The sequence below is a fragment of the Pseudorca crassidens genome, chromosome 1, assembly GCF_039906515.1.
Source record: "Pseudorca crassidens isolate mPseCra1 chromosome 1, mPseCra1.hap1, whole genome shotgun sequence".
NCBI classification, from domain to species: Eukaryota; Metazoa; Chordata; class Mammalia; order Artiodactyla; family Delphinidae; genus Pseudorca; species Pseudorca crassidens.
The window spans coordinates 84,672,865-84,695,001 of record NC_090296.1 but is presented as its reverse complement, the minus strand read 5'-3'; the positions used below and the strand labels follow the sequence as shown (position 1 = coordinate 84,695,001).

Below are 22,137 nucleotides of genomic sequence, written 5' to 3'. Positions count from 1 at the left end.
TTTTTTCAGAACTTTGAATCAGCTCTTGGTCAGTTCAATCTGGCTAAGGCTGGTTGGGACCACTGACCCTAAAGCTGGGCCCTCACAGGTGTCCAATGAACAACCTTTTGACATAAGAAGGCCAAAAGTCCACTCTCAGATCACACTAAGCCCCTCCATTTTTGAACATGCATCCCATGAAGAAGCATATAATCCAGATACGCCTGCGCAAAACACCATTTACCTCACCTTTCCCTACCTCTAATCACCTTTCCCCATGCCTAAGTCTACACTACTTCTTTATCCCATAAATAGCTCAAACCTTCAGAGAGGCGGATCTGAGATTTGTTCTCCCGTCTCCTGGCTTGGCTGCCTTGTGAATAAATTATTTTTCTGCCGCAAACCTCTGTGTCTCAGCATTTGGCTTGCCACACGTTGCACAAACAAACCTGGTTTGAGCTATTTATGGGATAAAGAAGTAGTTGTAAAGCATTGTCAGTGTGGCAGGGGCTGGATATTGGTCGTTCTTTATTTTCTTCTTTTCTCCATTCAACTTTTATGGATGGCTTTTGCATTAGAGCTCTGCTAGGCATAGGGGATGAATCAGGCATGAACTCTATCCTGGAAGAGTGAGCAGCCCAGTGGGGTAGACAGACTAGAAAGCAAATAATCATGGAACCAAGTGTAATAGAGGTAAACAAGCCTCAAGAGCAAAGAAAGATAAAAAGATTAATTCCACTAAGATGGTGGTCTGGGAAAGTTTCCCAGAGGAAACGGGTTTTTATTCCCTCTAAAGTAAAGTTAATATTTTTTCTTATTAGAAAAGAAATACATGCTTATTTCAGAAAAATGAGGAAAAATATGGAAAAGATATTAAAAACATTCCTTTCTCACCACCAAGACAACATAGTTAATCTCTTAGTGTATCACAAGAGGTACTAATCAAACTGAGTCCTTAAAAATGAGTAGCAGGTATTGGTGAAGTTCTGTTCCTTAGGCAGTGGGATGGGTACCTCATTGCTTTTCACTGATTCATTGCAAGGTACCTATGCATCAAATGTACTCTTTTTTATTATTAATTAATTAATTAAATTTTGGCTGTGTTGGGTCTTCATTGCTCCGTGTGAGCTTTCTCTAGTTGAGGTGAGCGGGGGCTACTCTTCGTTGCAGTGCACGGGCTTCTCATTGCGGTGGCTTCTCTTGTTGCAGAGCACGGGCTGTAGGCACGCGGGCTTCAGTAGTTGTGGCACGCGGGCTTAGTTGCTCTGTGGTATGTGGGATCTTAGTTCCCTGACCAGGGCTTGAACCCATGTCCCCTGCATTGGCAGGTGGATTCTTTTTTTTTTTTTTTTTTTGCGGTATGCGGGCCTCTCACTGTTGTGGCCTCTCCCGTTGCGGAGCACAGGCTCCGGACGCGCAGGCTCAGCGGCCATGGCTCACGGGCCCAGCCGCTCCGCGGCATGTGGGATCTTCCCGGACCGGGGCACGAACCCCTGTCCCCTGCATCAGCAGGCGGACTCTCAACCACTGCGCCACCAGGGAAGCCCTGGCGGGTGGATTCTTAACCATTGCGCCACCAGGGAAGTCCTCAAGTGTCTCTTAAATGTGTAAAATATCTCACAATTAAAAAGTGAATAAATAATATCTAGTAAAGGATTTGGGAAGGACTGGTCTAGATATTTCAGCTCCCACTAAACTAATATTTAACTTTTAAGGAAAGCTGATGATAAAATTGGAACCATAGTGCACAAAATCATGTCTTTTTAGTTTCTAAAATTACAAGTTGCATAAAATCACAGGAGTAAAATAGAATTATAGAAGGAACTATGGGCCACAGGTAGTAGAAAAAAATGATTAACTCAGATTAAAAACAAAGAAAAAAACCTGAAATGGTATCTGAACCAATTTAAGCAATCAGAGATAAACCCAAGTTTCAGCCTCAGCCAAATGTTAAAAAATGTTATCATTAGAGGAATGAATTTTATTTACATTCTGGAAATAAAAGTTTTTTATAACCCTGTCCTTGATTAATGTTAAAACGACAATGTAAGGTTTAAGATTTTTTTTTTAATGATGGGGTGTGCATCTACAATAGAAATTTTTAGGTTTCAACTGGCAGAAGCTGGCCCTGGGGACTCAGGGACCTCTTGTGGATAACCAACAATTTATCAGTTCTAATCTGAAATGCCAGTCACTATTGTCTAGTGCTTAGTAAATGGTTTGGGTAAAAATGCATAAACAAATTAAGCTGAAATCAAACCAAGTCTGAGTTATGACCCAGTGTTAAGGAAAGGTGGGAGGGGGGTCGCGTTTTCCAGGTAGAGAAAGGGTCATTCTAGGCAGAAAGCAGCAGTCGAAAAGCTAGAAAGGGTGAATACGCGGAGCATATTCCGGGAACACTAAGTAATCTGGTGTAAATGGAGGGAAATGGAACCTCAGCTGGCCAGACCGTGGGGGTTACTGCTCTAGCACCCGGCCCAAGGGGGTCTCCCAGCTTTCCCCCTCTTCCCGGCTTCTAAACCATTCTAGGATCCCCTTTCCTACTCTCTGCAGGTTTCTCCCCGCTGGCAGAGCCCGTGGCCCCGCCCCCTGAAAAAACCCTGCGCCGGAGGCGGAGCCTCGGTGACCTTCTCACCCCACCTTCCTATAGGCGCGCAGGGCTGACGGTCGGCACCGTTTGATGACGTCACGGTCATTGACAGCGCGAAGCGGCGGCCGCTGCGGCAGTAGTGAGCGGCGGGGTAGGAGTGTGAGTTGAGCTCCTGACAGGCCAGGGGGCCTTCAAATGGCGCGGCGGGGAGGCCAGGGCTTTGCAGCCAGGGCGGCGGGTTTGTGGTCTGCAGTGCCGTGAGGCTGGGGGAGGAGTTTGGAGGCCCAGCAACCTGACTCCGGAATCAGGGTTAGGGGGCGTGTTGGAGGGGAGGCTGCGTCCGGGCCGGCTGAACCGCGCGGTAGCCAGGTCCGGGGCTAGCAGAAACCTTAGGGTCGGGACTAGGGTGAGGGTGGTGGGTGTCCAGGGTCTGGGCAAGATTATCTCCAGGGGTTCAGCCTTGGAGGTGGGTGGACCACGCTCACGAATGTCTCCTCCTCCCTCGCCCGCTTGCTCTCGGTGGCTCACGCGGGCTGCAGGTGCAGCATGTCTAGTCTGGGGGCCTTGGGTGGCACCCGCGCCGGGCTAGGACTGTTGCTGGGCACCGCCGCGGGCCTTGGATTCCTATGTGCCCTTTACAGCCAGCGGTGGAAACGGGGCCAGAGCCAGAGCCAGCCCAGCTCCCTGGACTACATACAGACTTCAGAGCCTGGACGCCAGGGTAGGAGACGGTCCCTTGAGGCCGGCCTCATTGACTGCTGAGGGGTGGGCCTGGGGTCGGGGCTGCCTTTAGCAGAATCTGTGGGACAGGACAACGGAGGAAGGAATAGGAGGGTGGGTGCGAGGCCCGAGAGTTTCACGTTTGGGGAAAGTTTATTGAAAAGGAAAAGCAGTCTTCCTCTTCTGTCGTCTTTCTCCTGTAATCGCAGGAAAGTATACTGCGAAAAGGCTTAGCTTTCACGTTTAGTTCTGGCCACAGGAGTGCTATATATATATTAAAGGCACTTGATTAGTGTGGGTGAGCTGTTTAATAAGTAGAGGAAAAGTCCAAAAGAAGGTAAAAGGAAAAACTAGTCTTGTAGGAATTAAAATTTTTTGAGGCTTATGTATTAAATTAGGTGTTAAATTTTGCAGGCACCTTGGAGACTACCTAGGCCAAGTTTTAAAAATCCTTCTTATAAGTCGATATTGAAAAAGATTGTGTAACTTTCCCGAGGCTGTCACAGAGCAAGCAAGTGGCAGCTGCGCTGCTTGCTCTCCTGAGTGGCCTGGTCACCTGTTCCTGTGGACTTTCCACAGCATGGGGCTGGGAGTGCACTTACTGCAATTGAAGCTGAATATGGCTGGGAGCCAGCCACGGCTGAAATGGGTAGTGCTTTCGGTTTTGTAAAAACTTTCCTTAACTAATTGGAGCAAAGCATCTAGGGCTGGTTCAAACCACTCCCAGGTGTGTGTGATAGAGGAGCATTTCAAATCATCTCGCCCTGTGTTAATTGGGAACAAGTGTTTCCTCTGATTACCAAATGCCAGATAGTTTGGAAAAGTTCGTTTTTGAAGTCTTCAGAGAGTTGTCACCTTAGATTGCAATCATTTGTCAGCATTTTATAGCACTAGGTAGTAACCTAGTGTTGCAAATGTGCTTGTCCTTCCTTTCTTTTCCTTGTATTTCGTTTGTTTGTAATTTCTTAGCTATAGTGTTTCTTCTGCTGAGGTTGGGAGAAAGTGGCCACATTCCCAGGGATCTTTCTTGCTTTACCTACTGGAACACTGTTGGGTGTGTATTGTAATCTGGCCTAGATTGTTACTAGATTTCCTTTAACAGCTTTATGCTTGCTTGGACTGTGGGTCCTGCCTTACTGGTTTCTTCTCTGTTTTTACATTTTCCAGTCCACTTGCCTTAGGTAGCTGTCAGTTTTCTAGCATTTACTGTTAGCATTTACCTAGAGCTCAATTCAGGGCTCGGCAATGGTGTTTTTCCAATGGGGTTTGGGTGGGCTTTTCCCAGTGTACCTTTTCTCTCAGTAACTGCCCCTTTTCTCCTTGCCCCTCTCTGATGATACTAAATGAAGCTCTTGAGAGGAGCTCAGAGTTTTCTTTGCCATTCTTTGTAAAATGAAAGATCAGAGTTTGAGTGAGCTCAATTTTAATTTTGCTGTGGGTTAGTATTGACTGCCTGGGATTTGGGCATGAAATATAGTCAGATAAAGGGTTTTCTTTTACTCTATCAGGACAGCTGTCCTTCCTTCTGGATACCACACTCTTGTGAGCATTTTACATGATCTGCCATGGTATGCAGTACTGCTGAAGGGCCCTGGTGTGGAAGATTTTTGGAACAGGGGGCTCTTGTTTGGAGGTTGGGACCTTGATTTTTTTCTGGATCATTACCTGGGACTCGTGAACATATGCTCTCTGAGCCTCAAAGATCTTTGTAAATTGAACTCCAGTGAGAAACAAAGTGTTTCTGAATTCTGGGTGGGAGATCGTTTCCTCACTCTCATGGGCATCAATGTCTCCTCTCCTCCTTCCTGCAGTGAGGCTGTTGCGGCCAGCTCCAGGTGAGGCTGGTGATGCTGCGGTGCTGCCGAGCCTTCCACGAGAAGGGCAGGAGGAGGTGCTGGGCCGTCTGGAGTTTGTGCTGACCAGCCTGCTGGCGCTGCGTGGGGAGGTGGAGGAGCTGAGGCGCAGCCTGCAGGGGCTTGCTGGGCAGATTGTGGGCGAGGTCCGGTAAGTAATGCAGCCTCCTTTTCTGCCTTGTCCCCCGCTCCCCAGCTTTTCCCTGTCCCTACAGCTTTTCAGCCTTTGCTGTCCGTCTCAGGACGAAGCCAGTTTTATAGCTTCTCACCTAATTGGCAGGGAAGCCATGTGCTTGATGCCTTGCCTTGCACAAGTTCTTGCTGCTTTTGGGCCCTCATGGTCTGTTGTAGCAGCTGAAATGCTTTGTTCTGACTCAACTGGTCTGCCGTGCAGGCTGGGGCCAGCGAGCTGCCCTGCTTGCTCTCCTGAGGGTAGAGACCCAGGATTTTCTCTGCTTGTAGCTCTTTAATGAGCAGCAGTAGTAAGAGGCTCCCTCATGGTGAGGGGAAAGGCAGGCTGGATGGGGCCCAATGGCACCTTCTAGAAACGAGCCTGCTTTTCAGATCCCACCTGGAAGAGAACCAGAAAGTGGCCCGGCGGCGAAGGTTCCCATTTGCCCGGGAGAGGAGTGACTCCACCGGCTCCAGCTCTGTCTACTTCACGGCCACCTCGGGAGCCACGTTCACAGATGCTGAGAGCGAAGGCGGGTGAGTCTTCTCTCCTGGAGACAGCTGTGGCTTCAGCCAGGTTACGTTTTGTAAAAGTAATGTTTATAATGGAAAATTCACACCAAGCTGCTGTAAATAATTTTTGGAACAAGGTAAGGGTATAAATAAATGAAATACAGAACAGTTGAAATAAGAAAAACCATCCACCAAAAACAAAAATACCACTTCTTACCTAAAAAAGGAAAACCATCCACCTTATGTCATCCAGACAAGTTGAAATGTTAACAGTGGTTAGTGCTTGCATCTGTTATTTTCCTCCAAGTAGGTTTGTTTTTTATGTAGTTATTATATCTTTTACTTTCGTTTTCCTGTAACATTGGTTGGCCATTTCCCTGTGTTACCACAAGGACTTTGTAAGCTTTGTCTTAAGACTGCTTCCTTCACTGAGTAGCTGGGCCAGGTCTACAGAGCTCTGTAAGCACTAAGCATTCTCCCTCCCTCAGGAAGTTCTCTTCCCATGGGAGAGGCCTGCTCATGCATCTTTGCCATCTTCACAGGTGGGCGGTGACTCACCTGAGTAATTGGTGGCCCAGCAGGTCTGACCATAGGCCTTACTGTGTGTGAGACAGGGCCGCAGGCAGGAGTCTGGTGGACAACCCCCAAACTTGGGCAGGCAAAGGGCTTTTTGATTTTAAACCACTAATGCCATTTTGAAACTTTGGTCCCAAGGATGGAGTCTGAATAAACATCTTTGTTGGGGTGCCCAATGCTGTAGGTGGCAGCATCTGCCCTTCTCTGCTGTGAGGTCCAGTCATCCAGGTGGCCTATGTGAGGTCTAGAGGCTGGTCTCTCCTTGGTGGCCTCTGATGACCTTTCTTCCTCCTCAAGGAAGAGCCTGGCGAAGTGAACAGTCAAGCCTTCTGTCAGGTCAGAATGACTGGTTTAGCTAAAAACATGCACACGGAAACTAAAAGCTAAAACCAGCCATTCAGGATGATCTTCGCAGCATGTCCCTCTTCAGCTGAAAACACTTTATAGTATTAACTACTGTTTATCCTTCCTCTGTAACAGACACTGTGCAATGCACTTCAGAGGTATTTCCTCATTTAATCCTCACAAGGTTCCTGTGAAGTAGGTGATGTTCTTTGCCCTGTTTCTCAGACAGAGACTTGAGGCTTAGCGAGGTTTGATGCATGCTTTCCCAGGGTTATACAGCTCCTAAGCACAGGCTCAGCCAGGCTCATCTGCCTTCTGAGGCATGGCTTGGTCGTCAGGGCACAGAAGGGCCTTCACAAGAAGACATGTCGCCTGCAGTCCCGGGCAGGTCTTCCCATTGATTAAGAGCTGCCTCAGGGGCTTCCCTGGTGGGACAGTGGTTAAGAATCCGCCTGCCAATGCAGGGGACACAGGTTCAATCCCTGTTCTGGGAAGATCCCACATGCCACGGAGCAACTAAGCCCGTGCGCCACAACTACTGAGACTGCGCTCTAGAGCCTGTGAGCCATAACTACTGAAGCCCGCGTGCCTAGAGCCCATGCTCCACAGCGAGAGAAGCCACCATAATGAGAAGCCTGTGCACCGCAACAAAGAGTAGCCCCCGCTCGCCACAACTAGAGAAAGCCCACACATAGCAACGAAGACCCAATGCAGCCAAAAATAAATAAATAAATAAATTTATTTAAAAGACAAAAAGAGCTGCCACGGCTCACTGCCCAGGGAAGACCTGTCCAGAGCAGTACGGTCTGTTCAGTACATCTTCTTCAGAAGTTTCAGCCTTGTTTTCTTGTTTGAACCATTATATTCTCCTGCCTCCTTATCTGGTTTTCTAAGAAAATTAAGAGTAGTATTTCTCTCTTTTTCCATGTCACTGCCATTGAGCATCTGTGCTGAATTTAACTATTGCTCAGGTGCCTCTTGAAATAAGTGAGGTCTTGGTAAAAAGCTTTGGTCCTCCATTCATGACTGCTGTTGCCTGGGTTGTCTGATCCCTATTATCTGTATTCTCAAGGGCTCAAAGAAGTAGCCCTTTTCTATTCAATTTACCTAGTACTTCTGGGCTGAAACATGCTTCCAGAGGGCTGTGTTAGGGGGGGCAAAAATGAAATTAAAATTTGACACATTTGGGAACTTCCCTGGTGGTGCAGTGGTTAAGAATCTGCCTGCCAACGTAGGGGATATGGGTTTGAGCCCTGGTCCGGGAAGATCCCACATGCCGTGGAGCAACTAAGCTACTGAGCCTGCACTCTAGAGCCCGCAAGCCACAACTACTGAGCCTGTGTGCCACAACTACTGAAGCCCGTGTGCCTAGAGCCTATGCTCCACAATAAGAGAAGCCACCAGAGTGAAAAGCTGCGCATCACAACAAAGAGTAGCCCCCGCTCGCTGCAACTAGGAAAAGCCCCCGTGCATCAACTAAGACCCAACACAGCCATAAATAAATAAGTTAATTAAAAAAAATAAAAATGGACACATCTGGATTGAAAAGAAAGGACAAAATAGTTGATAGCGGGCCCTGAGACTTAAGGAGCATCTCTATGCGACCCAAGGAAGCCGATCACTTGCCATTTGAACTTTATAACAGCATAGAACAGAAGGAGAGGTCACAGCTCTGCCCAAGACCAGGATACTAGAACTCAAACCCCTTAGTGATGATCTTTAGTAATTGTACAAACTTCTGGGGGTAGTGAGAGCCAGAGTGATTAACCAGGGAAGCGTGCAGGTGCTTCACAGCTTGGGATGCTCACTGGGGCTCCCAAGGCCCTAAAGGGCAGGACTGGTGTGAGAGGAAGGGTGTCTTTCTTCATTACAGCTCTAGCAGGCTCAGCCCCATGATCGACCCTAAGGCATGTGGAAGCCGATGGTCGTGCGTGGTTCAAGACTCTGGTTTAGCTGGCTGCTATCTGGAGCAGTGGCCATGGTGAATCATTCATTTTGCCATGGTCATGGTCCAGGGGGAATTCTGGGAGGAGACCAGAATTCTGGAATGACTGGTCTGGAATGACTTTAAACATGTGGGCCCTGGGGAAGGAGAGCTTTTTTGAGGGATGAAAGAATAAGATGATTGATGGGCTACTCTACTCCACTGAAAGCTGTGTTCCCTCTTTCTTCCAAATAAATAGCAACTTTGAGCTCCCAGGGGATCAACTGAATGTGGTAGAGTCAGAATCACTGGGTGGGTCCGTGAGCTTGCTCTCAGAGCATTGTTCCAAACACAGCTTTAGTTCCCTCCCTGTCAAAACCTAATTTGCCCTACAGCTCCTCTGGCAAGCCTTCCCAGGCATCCCAGCCAAGAGCAACGGCCTGCAACCTCATTGCCACTCCTTCTTGGGCCTTTATCACCTCATTCTGCTAGGTCTTATCTTCCCCCACCACTGAGAGTCTCTTAGGGTCAGGGCCCAGGCCTGGTTGTCTTTGAATGCCTCAGCTCAGCACCTCTAATGGGGCTTAGGAGTTGAAAGAAAGAAAAGTAATTGCCAGGAGGGGGTGCGTCTATAACCGAGTTCTTGATCACTGACCTGGGGGCTCTCCTCAAGGAGTAGAGGTGACCTCCTTGCTTCAAGGGAGCCTTGGGTCCTCGCCCTGCTGTGGGAACAGTGTGTCCTCCTGAGTGCACAGGTCCAAAGGGCCTTTTCAAAGGTCTCTGCAGTCTTTGACTCATCTCAAAAGCTGCCGGGCATGTTAAACAAAAGGGCCACCCCTTTTTCTCTGGTGGATTTCTCCAGAGGCTGGGTTGGTGGTCCAAGAAATGTGAGAGAATGCTGTGAATGTCGAGACAGCAGCCCTTGAGCTCTGGCATGTGAAAACTCTCTTTTGGAAGAGATGGGGCTGGAAGCCCATGGAAGTCCAGGTGGCCGATGTCTGTATTCACTCAACAAGTGTTTGCCAGCCCGCTGCATGTAAGGCAGCAGGGCTGCAGATTAGTGAGGCAGAGCTCCTTGAAGTGGGGCTGAGGTGCAATAAAAGGTCTCCTCGCCACGCTGGCCTCGCTAGAGCCTCCCTGTCTCACAGGGCTCTACCAGCTCTCACTCTGGGTGGCAGCAAGGCCCCTCCTGACCTCTCCTTTTCCTTGTCCAAGTGAGCTTCCTGGCCATTAGGACCCAGCAGGATCACAGCATTGCAGGACCTTCCTCTTAGCCTAGCTCCCTGGAGAGACTATGCTGATGCCTGTGCTCCAGCAGGGATGAGAGCAGGGGTCCCTCCCTGGGAGATTCCTGATCTGACAAGGTAGCCTTCAGCTGAACAGGGAATGGGGTCTCCTTTTTGCAGTGGGAGATGATGGGACTCAAGCTCGCACCCCCCAAAAAATCCATTTACTCATTTTACCTTTGGGCCTGGCTGGGCTGAGTAGGGGCACTGGTAGATGCTGATTTGGCTGATTTGACTTTCTCGTTTGGGGCAGGTTATTGTCTAAGCCTAGGAATTGGTAGCGAGTTTCTCTAGGCTGTCTCTGTGGTCTTGCTCATCATCACCCAGGTTGGTTGTGAAATCTGCTACCACTTTTCCTTGTCCCTTTAATTTCTAAAGTTTTTACTGCAAATTGCTAGAGGGGAGAGATACTTGGATAACCTCTTAAAAAGCAAGGTTAGGAAGGTTACAGGTTACCTACAAGTACCTCAAAAGTTGCTGTAATAGATGTAACTGGAGCCCCTTTGTTAAATGAGTCTGAAAGCTCCTCTATAAAGAAACAGCATGGGGCTTCCCTGGTGGCGCAGTGGTTGAGAGTCCGCCTGCCGATGCAGGGGACACGGGTTCGTGTCCCGGTCCAGGAGGATCCCACATGCTGCGGAGCGGCTGGGCCCGTGAGCCATGGCCGCTGAGCCTGCGCGTCCGGAGCCTGTGCTCCGCAATGGGAGAGGCCACAACAGTGAGAGGCCCGCGTACCACAAAAAAAAAAAACCAAAAAACAGCATGCGTGGATTGGGCATCAAGTCTGGTTTCTCACCTGCTGCCTTCTGGAGCCGGCCCCCTCGTCATCTCTGGCTTTCTGGATGAGGAAGACAGCACTTCGGCCCGCAGCATTCAGCCCCTGACCTTAGGCTGTCTTGTATTGACTTTATTCGTACATGTCTCTCCTTCAGGTCTGATCGCTCCAGTCATAGGGGTCCTACCCCTTTCATTCCAGGACAGAGAAAGGCTTATCTTTAAGTGACTCAAAGATCTTCCTTGTGCCTTGGAACCTTCTGGCTTTGATGGAATTTGCTTCTCCTTCACTCAGTCTGGAGGGCTCTTTGGTATCTGGTTGTGACCCCTGGAAGCCTTATCTTCTGCTCTACTCAGTTTTTGTCTGATTCATTTGGCAATTAGGGAACACACCATAATCAGCTGCTGGTGGAGGCCAAGATCCAAGAGAAACTTGGCTTCCTCTTCACTGGCTGCATCAGGGTTGGGCTCCCTAGGAGACATCTGGCTCATAGCGGCCCCACAGACACCTTCCCAAGGGATTGTTCGCATCTTTCTCCTTTCCTGCTTCCAGCTGCAAAAGGGCCCCTCCCCAGCCCCGGCAACTTCCCAGGGTTTTCAAGGGCTACTCCTGTTGTGGTTTAGGTTTGGTTGCTGACTTGGGACAGAGGTATGCACTGAATTGAGAAAGAAAATGTGGGTATCTGTGGCCGCCCATGGCCGCAGAGACTGGCACCCACCCATGTTGGTTCTGGCAGGTGCATTTGGCTGATAAAGCAAAAATGATTGACAGACCCTTAGCCTGGTGAGCCATCTAGCTCAGGAGATCAGCTCCACCTACATCTTAAGGTTGTTTTTTTTTTTAACATCTTTATTGGGGTATAATTGCTTTACAATGGTGTGTTAGTTTCTGCTTTATAACAAAGTGAATCAGTTATACATATACATATGTTCCCATATCTCTTCCCTCTTGCATCTCCCTCCCTCCCACCGTCCCTATCCCACCCCTCCAGGCGGTCACAAAGCACCGAGCTGATCTCCCTGTGCTATGCGGCTGCTTCCCACTAGCTATCTACCTTACGTTTGGTAGTGTATATATGTCATGTCTCTCTCTCGCTTTGTCACAGCTCACCCTTCCCCCTCCCCATATCCTCAAGTCTGTTCTCTAGTAGGTCTGTGGCTTTATTCCTGTCTTACCCCTAGGTTCTTCATGACATTTTTTCTCTTAAATTCCATATATATGTGTTAGCATATGGTATTTGTCTTTCTCTTTCTGACTTACTTCACTCTGTATGACAGACTCTAGGTCTATCCACCTCATTACAAATAGCTCAATTTCGTTTCTTTTTATGGCTGAGTAATATTCCATTGTATATATGTGCCACATCTTCTTTATCTATTCATCTGAAGATGGGCACTTAGGTTGTTTCCATCTCCGGGCTATTGTAAATAGAGCTGCAATGAACATTTTGGTACATGACTCTTTTTGAATTATGGTTTTCTCAGGGTATATGCCCAGTAGTGGGATTGCTGGGTCGTATGGTAGTTCTATTTGTAGTTTTTTAAAGAACCTCCATACTGTTCTCCATAGTGGCTGTACCAATTCACATTCCCACCAGCAATGCAAGAGTGTTCCCTTTTCTCCACACCCTCTCCAGCATTTATTGTTTCTAGATTTTTTGATGATGGCCATTCTGACTGGTGTGAGATGATATCTCATTGTAGTTTTGATTTGCATTTCTCTAATGATTAATGATGTTGAGCATTCTTTCATGTGTTTGTTGGCAGTCTGTGTATCTTCTTTGGAGAAATGTCTCTTTAGGTCTTCTGCCCATTTTTGGATTGGGTTGTTTGTTTTTTTGTTATTGAGCTGCATGAGCTGCTTGTAAATTTTGGAAATTAATCCTTTGTCAGTTGCTTCATTTGCAATATTTTCTCCCATTCTGAGGGTTGTCTTTTGGTCTTGTTTATGGTTTCCTTTGCTGTGCAAAAGCTTTGAAGTTTCATTAGGTCCCATTTATTTTTGTTTTTATTTCCATTTCTCTAGGAGGTGGGTCATAAAGGATCTTGCTGTGATTTATGTCATAGAGTGTCCTGCCTATGTTTTCCTCTAAGAGTTTGATAGTTTCTGGCCTTATATTTAGGTCTTTAAACCATTTTGAGCTTACTTTTGTGTATGGTATTAGGGAGTGATCTAATCTCATACTTTTACATGTACCTGTCCAGTTTTCTCAGCACCACTTATTGAAGAGGCTGTCCTTTCTCCACTGTACATTCCTGCCTCCTTTATCAAAGATAAGGTGACCATATGTGCGTGGGTTTATCTCTGGGCTTTCTACTGTTCCATTGATCTATGTTTCTGTTTTTGTGTCAGTACCATACTGTCTTGATTACTGTAGCTTTGTAGTATAGTCTGAAGTCAGGGAGCCTGATTCCTCCAGCTCCGTTTTTCATTCTCACGATTGCTTTGGCTATTCGGGGTCTTTTATGTTTCCATACAAATTGTGAAATTTTTTGTTCTAGTTCTGTGAAAAATGCCAGTGGTAGTTTGATAGGGATTGCATTGAATCTGTAGATTGCTTTGGGTAGTAGAGTCATTTTCACAATGTTGATTCTTCCAATCCAAGAACATGGTATATCTCTCCATCTATTTGTATCATCTTTAATTTCTTTCATCAGTGTCTTATAATTTTCTGCATACAGATCTTTTGTCTCCTTAGGTAGGTTTATTCCTAGATATTTTATTCTTTCTGTTGCAATGGTAAATGGGAGTGTTTTCTTGATTTCACTTTCAGATTTTTCATCATTAGTGTATAGGAATGCCAGAGATTTCTGTGCATTAATTTTGTATCCTGCAACTTTACCATATTCATTGATTAGCTCTAGTAGTTTTCTGGTAGCATCTTTAGGATTCTCTATGTATAGTATCATGTCATCTGGAAACAGTGACAGCTTTACTTCTTCTTTTCCGATTTGGATTCCTTTTATTTCCTTTTCTTCTCTGATTGCTGTGGCTAAAACTTCCAAAACTATGTTGAATAAGAGTGGTGAGAATGGGCAACCTTGTCTTGTTCCTGATCTTAGTGGAAATGCTTTCAGTTTTTCACCATTGAGGATGATGTTGGCTGTGGGTTTGTCATATATGGCCTTTATTATGTTGAGGGAAGTTTCCTCTGTGCCTACTTTCTGCAGGGTTTTTATCATAAATGGGTGTTGAATTTTGTCAAAAGCTTTCTCTGCATCTATTGAGATGATCATATGGTTTTTCTCCTTCAATTTGTTATTATGGTTTATCACATTGATTTGCGTATATTGAAGAATCCTTGCATTCCTGGAATAAACCCCACTTGATCATGGTGTATGATCCTTTTAATGTGCTGTTGGATTCTGTTTGCTAGTATTTTGTTGAGGATTTTTGCATCTATGTTCATCAGTGATATTGGCCTGTAGTTTTCTTTCTTTGTGACATCCTTGTCTGGTTTTGGTATCAAGGTGATGGTGGCCTCGTAGAATGAATTTGGGAGTGTTCTTCCCTCTGCTATATTTTGGAAGAGTTTGAGAAGGATAGGTGTTAGCTCTTCTCTAAATGTTTGATAGAATTCGCCTGTGAAGCCATCTGGTCCTGGGCTTTTGCTTGTTGGAAGATTTTTAATCACAGTTTCAATTTCAGTGCTTGTGATTGGTCTGTTCATATTTTCTGTTTCTTCCTGATTCAGTCTTGGCAGGTTGTGCCTTTCTAAGAATTTGTCCATTTCTTCCAGGTTGTCCATTTTATTGACATAGAGTTGCTTGTAGTAATCTCTCATGATCTTTTGTATTTCTGCAGTGTCAGTTGTTACTTCTCCGTTTTCATTTCTAATTCTATTGATTTGAGTCTTCTCCCTTTTTTTCTTGATGAGTCTGGCTAATGGTTTATCAATTTTGTTTATCCTTTCAAAGAACCAGCTTTTAGTTTTATTGATCTTTGCTATCGTTTCCTTCATTTCTTTTTCATTTATTTCTGATCTGATTTTTATGATTTCTTTCCTTCTGCTAACTTTCGGGTTTTTTTGTTCTTCTTTCTCTAATTGCTTTAGGTGCAAGGTTAGGTTGTTTATTCGAGATGTTTCCTGTTTCTTAAGGTAGGATTGTATTGCTATAAACTTCCCTCTTAGAACTGCTTTTGCTGCATCCCATAGATTTTGAGTCGTCGTGTCTCCATTGTCATTTGTTTCTAGGTATTTTTTGATTTCCTCTTTGATTTCTTCAGTGATCACTTCGTTATTAAGTAGTGTATTGTTTAGCCTCCATGTGTTTGTATTTTTTACAGATCTTTTCCTGTAATTGATATCGAGTCTCATAGCGTTGTGGTCAGAAAAGATACTTGATACAATTTCAATTTTCTTAAATTTACCAAGGCTTGATTTGTGACCCAAGATATGATCTATCCTGGAGAATGTTCCATGAGCACTTGAGAAAAATGTGTATTCTGTTGTTTTTGGATGGAATGTCCTATAAATATCAATTAAGTCCATCTCGTTTAATGTATCATTTAAAGCTTGTGTTTCCTTATTTATTTTCATTTTGGATGATCTGTCCATTGGTGAAAGTGGGGTGTTAAAGTCCCCTACTATGAATGTGTTACTGTCGATTTCCCCTTTTATGGCTGTCGGTATTTGCCTTATGTATCGAGGTGCTCCTATGTTGCGTGCATAAATATTTACAATTGTTATATCTTCTTCTTGGATCGATCCCTTGATCATTCTGTAGTGTCCTTCTTTGTCTCTTCTAATAGTCTTTGTTTTAAAGTCTATTTTGTCTGATATGAGAATTGCTACTCCAGCTTTCTTTTGGTTTCCATTTGCATGAAATACCTTTTTCCATCCCCTTACTTTCAGTCTGTATGTGTCTCTAGGTCTGAAGTGGGTCTCTTGTAGACAGCAAATATATGCGTCTTGTTTTTGTATCCATCCAGCCAATCTGTGTCTTTTGGTGGGAGCATTTAGTCCATTTACATTTAAGGTAATTATTGATATGTCTGTTCCCATTCCCATTTTCTTAATTGTTTTGGGTTTGTTATTGTAGGTCTTTTCCTTCTTTTGTGTTTCTTGCCTAGAGAAGTTCCTTTAGCAGTTGTTGTAGAGCTGGTTTGGTGGTGCTGAACTCTCTCAGCTTTTGCTTGTCTGTAAAGGTTTTAATTTCTCCATCAAATCTGAATGAGATCCTTGCTGGGTAGAGTAATCTTGGTTGCAGGTTTTTCTCCTTCAACACTTTAAATATGTCCTGCCACTCCCTTCTGGCTTGCAGAGTTTCTGCTGAAAGATCAGCTGTTAACCTTATGGGGATTCCCTTGTGTGTTATTTGTTGTTTTTCCATTGCTGCTTTAAATATGTTTTCTTTGTATTTAATTTTTGACAGTTTGATTAATATGTGTCTTGGCGTATTTCTCCTTGGATTTATCCTGTATGGGACTCTCTGTGCTTCCTGGACTTGATTAACTATTTCCTTTCCCATATTAGGGAAGTTTTCAACTATAATCTCTTCAAATATTTTCTCAGTCCCTTTCTTTTTCTCTTCTTCTTCTGGAACCCCTATAATTCGAATGTTGCTGCGTTTAATGTTGTCCCAGAGGTCTCTGAGACTGTCCTCAGTTCTTTTCATTCTTTTTTCTTTATTCTGCTCTGCAGTAGTTATTTCCACTATTTTATCTTCCAGGTCACTTATCCGTTCTTCTGCCTCAGTTATTCTGCTATTGATCCCATCTAGAGTATTTTTCATTTCATTTATTGTGTTGTTCATCATTGTTTGTTTCATCTTTAGTTCTTCTAGGTCCTTGTTAACTGATTCTTGCATTTTGTCTATTCTATTTCCAAGATTTTGGATCATCTTTACTATCATTCTGAATTCTTTTTCAAGTAGACTGCCTATTTCCTCTTCATTTGTTAGGCCTGGTGGGTTTTTATCTTGCTCCTTCATCTGCTGTGTGTTTTTCTGTCTTCTCATTTTGCTTATCTTACTGTGTTTGGGGTCTCCTTTTTGCAGGCTGAATGTTCGTAGTTCCTGTTGTTTTTTTGTGTCTGTCCCCAGTGGCTAAGGTTGGTTCAGTGGGTTGTGTAGGCTTCCTGGTGGAGGGGAGTAGTGCCTGTGTTCTGGTGGATGAGGCTGGATCTTGTCTTTCTGGTGGGCAGGTCCACGTCTGGTGGTGTGTTTTGGGGTGTCTGTAGACTTATTATGATTTTGGGCAGCCTCTCTGCTAATGGGTGGGGTTGTGTTCCTGTCTTGCTAGTTGTTTGGCATAGGATGTCCAGCACTGTAGCTTGCTGGTCGTTGAGTGAAGCTGGGTGCTGGCATTGAGATGGAGATCTCTGGGAGATTTTCGCTGTTTGATATTATGTGCAGCTGGGAGGCCTCTTGTGGACCAGTGTCCTGAAGTTGGCTCTCCCAGCTCAAAGGCACAGCACTGACTCCTGGCTGCAGCACCAAGAGCCTTTCATCCACAGGGCTCCTTAATTTGGGATGATTCATTGTCTATTCATGTATTCCACAGATGCAGGGTACATCAAGTTGATTGTGGAGCTTTAATCCGCTGCTTCTGAGGCTGCTGGGAGAGATTTCCCTTTCTCTTCTTTGTTCTCACAGTTCCCAGGGGCTCAGCTTTGGATTTGGCCCCGCCTGTGCGTGTAGGTCGCCGGAGGGCGTCTGTTCTTTGCTCAGACAGGACGGGGTTAAAGGAGCCGCTGATTCGGAGGCTCTGGCTCACTCAGGCCGGGGGGGTAGGGAGGGTCACGGAGTGTGGGGCGGGCCTGCAGCGGCAGAGGCCGGCGTGACGTTGCTAGCCTGAGGGGCGCCGTGCGTTCTCCCGGGGGAGTTGTCCCTGGATCTCAGGACCCTGGCAGTGGCGGGCTGCACAGGCTTCCCGGAAGGGGGTGTGGATAGTGACCTGTGTTCGCACACAGGCTTCTTGGTGGCGGCAGCAGCGGCCTTAGCGTCTCATGTCTGTCTCTGGGCTCCGCACTTTTAGCCGCGGCTCGCGCCCGTCTCTGGAGCTCTCTTAAGCAGCGTTCTTAATCCCCTCTCCTCGTGCACCAGGAAACAAAGAGGGAAGAAAAAGTCTCTTGCCTCTTCGGCAGGTCCAGACTTTTCCCCGGACTCCCTCCCGGCTAGCCGCGGTGCACCAACGCCCTGCAGGCTGTGTTCACGCCGCCAACCTCAGTCCTCTCCCGGCGCTCCGACAGAAGCCGGAGCCTCAGCTCCCAGCCCCGCCCACCCCGGCGGGCGAGCAGACAAGCCTCTCGGCTGGTGAGTGCTGGTCGGCCGATCCTCTGCGCTGGAATCTCTCCGCTTTGTCCTCCGCACCCCTGTTGCTGTGCTCTCCTCCGCGGCTCCCAAGCTCCCCCACTCCGCCACCCGAAGTCTCCGCCCGTGAAGGGGCTTCCTAGTGTGTGGACACTTTTCCTCCTTCACAGCTCTCTCCCACTGGTGCAGGACCCGTCCCTATCCTTTTGTCTCTGTTTAGTTTTTTCTTTTGCCCTAACCAGGTACGTGGGGGGTTCCTTGCCTTTTGGGAGGTCTGAGGTCTTCTGCCAGCGTTTAGTGTGTGCTCCTTAGGAGTTGTTCCACGCGTAGATGTATTTCTGGTGTATCTGTGGGGAGGAAGGTGATCTCCGCGTCTTACTCTTCCACCATCTTCCCGGAAGTCCAGTATTTGCCTTATATATTGAGGTGCTCCTATGTTGGGTGTATAAATATTTACAATTGTTATATCTTCTTCTTGGATCGATCCCTTGATCATTCGGTAGTGTCCTTCTTTGTCTCTTGTAATAGTCTTTATTTTAAAGTCTATTTTGTCTGATATGAGAATTGCTACTCCAGTAGCAATTCTCCAATTTCTTTTGGTTTCCATTAGCATGGGATATCTTTTTCCATCCCCTTACTTTCAGTCTGTGTGTGTCTCTAGGTCTGAAGTGGGTCTCTTGTAGACAGCATATATATGGGTCTTATTTTTGTATCCATTCAGCCAATCTGTGTCTTTTCGTGGGAGCATTTAGTCCATTTACATTTAAGGTAATTATCGATATGTATGTTCCTATTCCCATTTTCTAAATTGTTTTGAGTTCGTTATTGTAGGTCTTTTCCTTCTCTTGTGTTTCTTGCCTAGAGAAGTTCCTTTAGCATTTGTTGTAAAGCTGGTTTGGTGGTGCTGAACTCTCTCAACTTTTGCTTGTCTGTAAAGGTTTTAATTTCTCCATCAAATCTGAATGAGATCCTTGCTGGGTAGAGTAATCTTGGTTGCAGGTTTTTCTCCTTCAACACTTTAAATATGTCCTGCCACTCCCTTCTGGCTTGCAGAGTTTCTGCTGAAAGATCAGCTGTTAACCTTATGGGGATTCCCTTGTGTGTTATTTGTTGTTTTTCCATTGCTGCTTTTAATATGCTTTCTTTGTATTTAATTTTTGAAAGTTTGATTAATATGTGTCTTGGCATATTTCTCCTTGGATTTATCCTGTATGAGACTCTCTGTGCTTCCTGGACTTGATTAACTATTTCCTTTCCCATATTAGGGAAGTTTTCAACTATAATCTCTTCTAGTATTTTTCAGTCCCTTTCTTTTTCTCTTCTTCTGGAACCCCTATAATTCGAATGTTGGTGTGTTTAATGTTGTCCCAGATGTCTCAGAGACTGTCCTCAGTTCTTTTCATTCTTTTCTCTTTATTCTGCTCTGCAGTAGTTATTTCCACTATTTTATCTTCCAGGTCACTTATCCGTTCTTCTGTCTCAGTTATTCTGCTCTTGATCCCATCTAGAGTATTTTTCATTTCATTTATTGTGTTGTTCATTGTTGTTTGTTTCATCTTTAGTTCTTCTAGGTCCTTGTTACATGTTTCTTGCATTTTGTCTATTCTATTTCCAAGATTTTGGATCATCTTTACTATCATTCTGAATTCTTTTTCAAGTAGACTGTCTATTTCCTCTTCATTTGTTAGGTCTGGTGGGTTTTTATCTTGCTCCTTCATCTGCTGTGTGTTTTTCTGTCTTCTCATTTTGCTTATCTTACTGTGTTTGGGGTCTCCTTTTTGCAGGCTGCAGGTTCGTAGTTCCCGTTGTTTTTGGTGTCTGTCCCCAGTGGCTAAGGTTGGTTCAGTGGGTTGTGTAGGCTTCCTGGTGGAGGGGACTAGTGCTTGTGTTCTGATGGATGAGGCTGGATCTTGTCTGTCTGGTGGGCAGGTCCACGTCTGGTGGTGTGTTTTGGGGTGTCTGTGGACTTATTATTTTAGACATCCTCTCTGCTAATGGGTGGTGTTGTGTTCCTGTTTTGCTAGTTGTTTGGCATAGGGTGTCCAGCACTGTAGCTTGCTGGTCGTTGAGTGAAGTTGGGTGCTGGCGTTAAGATGGAGATCTCTGGGAGATTTTCGCCATTTGATATTAGGTGGAGCTGGAAGGTCTCTTGTGGACCAGTGTCCTGCGGCGGCAGAGGCCGGCGTGACGTGGCACAAGCCTGAGGCGCACCGTGCGTTCTCCCGGGGAAGTTGTCCCTGGATCCCGGGACCCTGGCAGTGGCGGGCTGCACAGGCTCCCGGAAGGGGGGTGTGTATAGTGACCTGTGCTCGCACACAGGCTTCTTGGCGGTGGCAGCAGCAGGCTTAGCGTCTCCTGCCCATCTCTGGGGTCCGAGCCTTTAGCTGTGGCTCGTGCCCGTCCCTGGAGCTCCTTTAAGCAGCGCTGTTAATCCCCTCTCCTCGTGCACCAGGAAACAAAGAGGGAAGAAAAAGTCTCTTGCCTCTTCGGCAGCTCCAGACCTTTTCCTGGACTCCCTCCCGGCTAGCCGTGGTGCACTAACCCCTGCAGGCTGTGTTCACGCCGCCAACCCCAGTCCTCTCCCTGCGCTCTGACCAAAGCCCGAGCCTCAGCTCGCAGCCCCGCCCGCCCTGGCGGGTGAGCAGACAAGCCTCTCGGGCTGGTGAGTGCCGGTCGGCACCGATCCTCTGTGCGGGAATCCCTCCGCTTTGACCTCGGCACCCCTGTTGCTGCGCTCTCTTCCGCGGCTGCGAAGCTCCCCCTCGCCAGCCACCCGCAGTCTCCGCCTGCGAAGGGGCTTCCTAGTGTGTGGAAACCTTTCCTCCTTCACAGCTCCCTCCCACAGGTGCAGGTCCCGTCCCTATTCTTTTGTCTCTGTTTTTTCTTTTTTTTCTTTTGCCCTACCCAGGTAGGTGGGGAGTTTCTTGCCTTTTGGGAGGTCTGAGGTCTTCTGCCAGCATTCAGTAGGTGTTCTGTAGGAGTTGTCCCACGTGTAGATGTATTTCTGGTGTATCTGTGGGGAGGAAGGTGATCTCCACGTCTTACTCTTCTGCCATCTTCCCCTTGTTCCACCATCTTAAGGTTTTTTTTTTTTTTTTTTTTTTTGTGGTACACGGGCCTCTCACTGTTGTGGCCTCTCCCGTTGCGCAGCACAGGCTCCGGACGCGCAGGCCCAGCGGCCATGGTTCACGGGCCTAGCCGCTCCGCAGCATGTGGGATCTTCCCGGACCGGGCACGAACCCGTGTCCCCTGCATCGGCAGGCGGACTCTCAACCACTGTGCCACCAGGGAAGCCCCATCTTAAGGTTTTTTATCTTAAACTTTTATTTCTTTATTTATAAGAAGAATACATGCTCAGTAAAGCAATCATATCTAATACTGAAGTATAGGGGGAAAAATTAATTCCTTGACCCTGCGAGATCTACTGCCATTTTGGTACGTACCTTTCTAGGCTTTCTCTTTTTGTCTGTTTTCTGGCAGACTTGGTGGTAGCTAAGCAGGGGATTCTCATACTGGCCTCTGACTGTCACAGGGCCCCAGCCCATACCTCCCATAGGAAGCTTTCTCTCAAGGACTAATTCCTGCCCCTAAGTGGAGGGGAACGGTTCTTAGTTGGTGCTTTGGACAACAGTGCCGTGGAGAGTGCCTCTTTGTGGGTGGAGGCAAGACCCCAGGGATCTGAGGCTAAGGAATCCCTCCCTTGACCTTGTCACTTACATTTCTCTGCCACAGTTACACAACAGCCAACGCTGAGTCTGACTATGAGCGGGACTCTGAAAGGGAGAGTGATGACGACGGGGAAGATGAAGTGAGCTGTGAGACCGTGAAGATGGGGAGAAAGGATTCTCTGGACCTGGAGGTGGCTTCAGGCCCGGCGCCTGAAGCCCTGGAGGCTGGTGGCTCCCCTGGCCCAGAAGATGTGCTGGCCCTCCTGCAGCAGGCAGACGAGCTGCGCCAGGGCAGTGAGCAGGGCAAGCGGGAGGGCTTGCAGCTGCTGCTCAACAACAAGCTGGCGGTGAGGCTCCAACTGCCTGTCTGTCCTCCATCCCCCACTAACCCCCCACAAATGTGTCACTGACCCTGCGAGGTGACATGGGAAGGGAAGTGAGGGTGAGGTGGCTAGGTCTGCATCTGCACCCAGGGTTGTACATC

The 22,137-nt window shown here is 46.8% G+C and overlaps 1 protein-coding gene across 3 annotated transcripts in view; it reads left to right on the top strand.

The window, feature by feature from the left end:
• The window catches only part of RMDN3 (regulator of microtubule dynamics 3), a 40,451-nt gene that overhangs the window by 10,237 nt on the left and 8,077 nt on the right, over nt 1-22,137 (top strand). For 2 of the 3 annotated variants that reach the window (XM_067743306.1, XM_067743300.1), the window contains exons 2-6: nt 2,533-2,728; nt 3,109-3,290; nt 5,101-5,293; nt 5,707-5,850; nt 21,718-22,000. In XM_067743306.1, the coding sequence (XP_067599407.1) occupies nt 3,116-3,290; nt 5,101-5,293; nt 5,707-5,850; nt 21,718-22,000 (795 nt within the window). In that variant the 5' untranslated portion in view covers nt 2,533-2,728; nt 3,109-3,115. The other variant, XM_067743316.1, reaches the window with a different exon arrangement.